The sequence below is a fragment of the Echinops telfairi genome, unplaced genomic scaffold, assembly GCF_000313985.2.
Source record: "Echinops telfairi isolate 266 unplaced genomic scaffold, ASM31398v2 ScPeMD7_23;HRSCAF=83, whole genome shotgun sequence".
In the NCBI taxonomy this organism is placed as follows: domain Eukaryota; kingdom Metazoa; phylum Chordata; class Mammalia; order Afrosoricida; family Tenrecidae; genus Echinops; species Echinops telfairi.
Window position 1 is genome coordinate 38716107 of NW_022103920.1, and position 6000 is coordinate 38722106.

The 6000-nt window shown below is 39.1% G+C and overlaps 1 protein-coding gene across 1 annotated transcript in view; it reads right to left on the minus strand.

Annotated features, from left to right (window-relative positions):
- The window catches only part of PRKAR2B (protein kinase cAMP-dependent type II regulatory subunit beta), a 79880-nt gene that overhangs the window by 41024 nt on the left and 32856 nt on the right, over positions 1-6000 (minus strand). Inside the window, exon 3 of the mRNA XM_013004630.2 lies at positions 4783-4835. Within this exon, the coding sequence (XP_012860084.1) occupies positions 4783-4835 (53 nt within the window). The remainder of the gene's footprint in view (positions 1-4782; positions 4836-6000) is intronic.

Consider the following 6000-nt stretch of genomic DNA (forward strand, 5'->3'; position numbering starts at 1 on the left):
AGTTCAGTTCCAACTCACAGTGACCCGAATGTACATCAGACGAAAACATCTCGGGCAGGCTGGGTGCACAGTTACTGTCCTCCGCCAGTAAGTACACTATCACCCATGGGTTTTTATCTGTTTGTGTTCTTCTCTCAAGCTAAAAATAGTTTTACCTATTGACTATAAAGGAAAATGATATGACTGAAAATAATCTGAAATTCAAATTTCCTTCCATGTCACCGTGCTGCTTTCAAGCTGCAGCGGCAGAGCTGTGCAGGGACAACGGAGACTGCCAGGCCTGCGGCCCCAGAAGACCCCCAGAAGTTTGCAGACTCTGCTCCAAACGACCACACCCACTGCCTTTCAATCTAGCACATTAGAAAACCAATTCAGAAGATTTAACTTAAGACATTTTATTGAACAGAAATACACCTATTTTGTTAGGACAGAGAAATTGACACAAAATTGTTTTCTACTTATCCAATCCATGTTCCCCACCGTTGAATGTAATCTTTTAGAATTTTAAGTCAGCACATCCCATTCTTCAGCTTTAAATCCCTCAATAGATTCCATCACACATTCGGATACTTCCATCCCCCCCCCTACGCCCCCCCTTACCTGAGCTCCTCACACACAACTCTCTTCATTCCTCAAACTCCTGAGCTCCTCACTCCTCCTACTCCCCGCCCCCGCCACCTCCCCATCCTTCATGCAAACCTAAGCACTTGACCATCCTTCTGGTCTCAACTCAAGGAGGCTTTCTTCTGATCTTGGACTTTATTATTGATTATACATACAATTATGTAATTTACAGATATAATGTAAAATATCTATATTTTACATTATAAAATATAATGTTGGGAGTTTGTTTCTAACCTTTCATTGGCATGCAGTTCACAAACCATACAATTTAATGGCTTGAATATATTAAAAAGAGTTGTACAAAATCAATTTTAGAACATTTCCTTCATTCCTGTACCCATTATCATAAGCTCCCCACAGTCCCCAATCTCCCATGCCATCATCCTAAAGAGCGATTAATCTAGCGACTATCTCTAAGTTTTTACCTACCCTGGATTTCACAAAAAGAAAATCACACAATCACAACAAAATAAAATAGAAAAACTTCAATCCAAGAGACAGTAGGGGATAACAGAACAAATAAAAAATGGATCAAAAGGGAAAACAAATAATACATTAAATTTTAACCTAACTATATCTGCAGTACTCTTTTCTAATGCACTCTGTCTGAGAGTAAGGCTATTCACAACCTAGTCAATGATCTGAGGGAGTTCAGTGGAGGCTTAATCCCAGTGGGAAGGAACTCTGCACATGGATTTGGGCTTTCACTGTATCCATAGATCTTCTGCAAACTGGGTGCTCAGAACTTAAGCGCTAATACAATTCCCTCCTCTGATCTTGGACTTTATTATTTACAATCGTTGGGTAAGACAGGCTGGTGTGCTCCTTCCATGTGGATTTAGCTGCCACCTCACTTGTTTTAAAATAAACCTTTAAGACCCAGATGCTATTCTTCACAATAGCTGGGGACCATCTTATTTCCTCACCACACTTTGCTAATAGCATCTATATTGTCAGTGATCTCTATACCCTATTTTATTGTCCTTTCAGTTTTTCACAGTTTGTAATGAACTGGCCCGAGTAATAGTATAAAGGCAAAGCACTCTGCTCGTAAATGAAAGGTTCCTGGTCTGAACTCACCAGTCTTTTTGGCAATCTGCCCCGTACAGTTAGTTTACAGCCTGGGAAAACCAACAGGACAGTTACAGGCTGTCCCACAGAATCACTGTGAGTTGAAATTGACTCAAGGACTCAACAATTTTGTAATTATTCATGACCTGCTTTTTAAAAAATATTTTTAATATTTTTATTGGGAGCTCTTATAGATATTACAACAATCCATAATTTAATCAGATGAAGCATAATTTTACAATTGCTACCACCATCAGTTTCAAAACAATTTCTTTCTTCATGAACTCTTTGCTATCAGCTCTCCTTTATTCCCTCCCTTCACCCTCCCCCCAGGAATTTACACACACACACGTCATATCTCACACCATCCAATATATCCATTCACTTGCAATTCTGTTATGTGTTTCCCTTGAGGAGGGTTATATAGTCATCAATGTTATCAGCGCCCCCTTTACCCCTCCCCCACCTTCTCATACCCTCATGGTATCATTACTCCCATCACTCTTTCTGAAGGGTTATCTATCTTGGTTTTCATGCATCAATCACCCTTAATTATACAAATGAACATACGCATGTTTAACAAGATTAATGAGTTAAAACAAAGACCATAAGAGTAAGGGGAGGAAATATTAAAGAACTAGAGGACAGTTATTGGGTTTCATCAGCGCTATATCACACTCTGGATATGTCATCCCTTTGGTGTGGCCCTTCTGTGAGGGACCGTCCAATTATCTAACAGGTGGGTTTTGGGTGTCCACTATGTCCATGCTCCTTCACAGCAATGATTGCTTGTTTTTGAACTTCTGATACTTATCCCCATGGACACCTCATGATCAAACATGCTGGTGTGCTTCTTCCTTGAAGGCTTTGTTGCTTCCCTGCTAGATGGCCTCTTGTTTAACTTCAAGACTTAAGACCCCAGACACAATATCTTTTAATAGCTGGGCACCATCATCTTTCTTCACCACGTTTGCTTATGCACCCATTTTGTCTTCAGTGATTGTATTGGGAAGGTGAGTATCATACAATGCCACATTATTAGATCAAACTGTTCTTGTACTGAGGTAAGGTTTAAGTAGAGACCCAAAGTCTCTATCTGATTCCTTGTTGTATTTACATATCTATACATACATAGACAAATACACCCATCTTTATATATTTATGTATTTACATATCTAGATTTATACCTAGATACATAATTTTTACTTTCTTCTTCCTATTTTTCTTTCCTCCTGCCCCACTATCATGTCTACCCATAGCCTCATCTTTCTCCCTCAGGTCCGCTGGTGGGCTTGAACCTCCCATGCCCAAAATGTATATTATTGGAACAAAGAATGGCTCCATTAAAAAATTGATGAGCTTTTCTTTACCAGTTTCTACATGTTTTATCCTGCCTCTTGTCCTGCCTCTACTCTCACCCCCTCATCCTGCCACCCAAACCTGGGTCTATGAGAAACTCTCCTGAGAAACTGGAATTCTGAAGTGATGGCCAAACCCTCTGCCATCAGGGGGAATCCCATTGCTAGGGCCCTTCTGTTGAGTTTCTGAGACTGTAATTCTTTACAGGAGCAAACAGGCGCAGCTTTGTCCTGAGGAGCTAGCAAAGGGTTTGAACTGCTGACCTTGAGCTCAGTTGCCCAGCACTTACCCTACAGTGCTATAGTTCAGTGCACAACATTCCTCCGTAAAGAGTAAATGATTGTTTTCCATCTCCGGGCTCAATCGCATAGTTTCCTTTTTACAGAATAAATAACAAAAGAACTGAGCTAAAGGACGTAGCTTGAAAATGACTTCACTGGACACTGAAGAAGTTCAAACAAAAATACTGGGCCTCTAAGAAATCAGTTTCTGGACAAACTCGTCGATTTTTAAAAACTAAACTAAAAACTTCTGTAACAACACATTCCATGTAGTTCCGAGGTTGGTTTGTCTCTGATTAAGCTTCTGTGGTTATAAATCACTAGAAACAGAAAGCCTTTCTCAGTATTTTTCTTTACTGGGTGAGTTAGTTTAATTTGCCAACCTGGCCAATACACACATGTGGGATTAATTGAAAGGCAGAGGGATAAATGGCTCGGTGAGCCTCGCCTTTCTAGTTCTCCGGTCTCTTGCTTTGTGATGGTCGGACCAAGGTGAAGCTGCCTTAGCAGTTCCCTGCTTCGGTTTGAAATGCTGACTTCCTGCAAGACATGCCTGAGGAGAAGCCACATGGACCTCACCCGATGCAGCCCTGGGTGCTGGAGCACCCCTGTGGAGACCCCTGTCAGCGCTGAGATGCTTACACATTCACTGACTTGGCTTTCCTCCTGCAGTCGGCGTCATTGTGTCTGCTTTGTGAGATGGAGGAGCACTTTGTGGATTGGTGTTGGACATATGGGTTAATGGGCTAATGTTGGACTTGTGGGCTTGGCCAGCACTGGGTTGGAATGTTTTCTTGATGCGCACTTAACCTTTACATAAAACTCTCTCTTATACATGAGTCTCTGTGGATTTGTTTCTCCAAAGTACCCAGACTAATACACTGGGTATCTGTCTTAGAAAAAAATAATGTTATAATCCTGAGAAAAACTAAAAACATTTTTCACTACCAGATTGTATTTTGCAAAACAACAACAAAAAAATCCACAATCACAGTGAGTTATTATGTATATCTTTCCTTTTACCCAAAAAGAGACACTTCTGATATCCAGAGACTGACTACTTCCCACAGGCCTTACAAGAGGGGTCAGATGCTCTTTGGACAGAAAACAAGAACTCAGGTAGACAGAGGCTTTCAAAGGTCACACTTGGGAAAGAAATGCCATCATTTACACAAACAGGATGAGGGTACAGGTTTTTGTCAACATGCTTCACCCCATGTATCTTCATACACTGCTGCCCTGCATACAAAAATACCCTACGAGTAGGGAGCAGTTGGAAAAACTGTATAACTATTATAGTCATATGTGCCAAAATGTGGTCGTGAAAATATGTCCATTATGTCTCCTATTAAACTACACATGGCTGCTTATATCTTTTCTATTTTAATTTTCTTTATAGCATATAGCAGTATCAACGTAAAATTAATTTACTCAGTAAATTACATACCCTGGACTCAGCATCATCTTCTTCTTCATCAGGATTATAGGCTTCTGCACACACTACAAATACAAAAATGAACATTAAACAAAAACCCTTTCATTAAGACATGCATTACAATATATCTTTTTAAAACAATGAGCAAGAATAGTTAACACAGTATGAAAATTAATATTAATTTACCTCATCAAGGACAAGCAATTTACCACCCCCAAATAATTTCATAATAAATTTTATAATGATTGCAATTTATAATCCCTTAAAATATAAAGTTACACTTTAAGACACTGACATTGTATGTTGCTTTGTCCTTTTCTGAGAAACATAGCATAAAAAGCTTTGTCTCATTTTACAAGTTATAGAAACACTTAACACCTAAAAACTACCCAGTTCTTTTACTAGAAAATGGGAAAAAATCACAGGTCTGCTATGAAGAGGTGAATCAAACAATGATGAGTTAATTCCATAAACTAGTCATAATCTCATCTTCCAGGAGCAAATACCAGTAAAATTTTGTATATTTCTTTATAACCTTGTGAGCCGAGTTCATACTGCATATGTAATTTAAAAAATGGCTTTATTTCCATTTCACACTTTTCTAATTTCGCATGGCATTAGAAACATTTTGTAAACACCGTGTTGTAAGATGGAAGATCATTTATCATTTGTTATAATTAACCATTTCTTTAATGCTGACATTACCTGGATTCTAGAACTTCTCTATTAAAATAACACTGTGATAAAAATTTAATGGATGAATATCTGTCTACATCTTAGATTATGCTGTAGGAATTATTCCAATATTATTTGGGAGGATATACTTATCACCAAGTTCCTTTCCAGGAGGGCTGGCATACAAAGAAGGAGTAAGAAGTTCCCTCTTGCACAATTATAGATGTCGATACTATTTCTTTCTTTTAAAAAAAAATCATTTTATTGGGGACTTGTACAACTCTTATCACAATCCATACATACATCAATTGTGTAATGCATATTTGTACATTCATCATCCTCAACATTCTCAAAACATCTGCTCTCCACTTAAGCCCCTGGCATCAGCTCCTCATTTTTCCCCTCCCTCCCCATTCCCCCTCCCTCATGAACCCTTGATAGTTTATAAATTGGTATTTTGTCATATCTTGCACTGTCTGACGTCTCCCTTCACCCACTTTTCTGTTGTCTGCCCCCCAGGGAGGAGTTCACATATAGTTCCTTGTAATCGGTTCC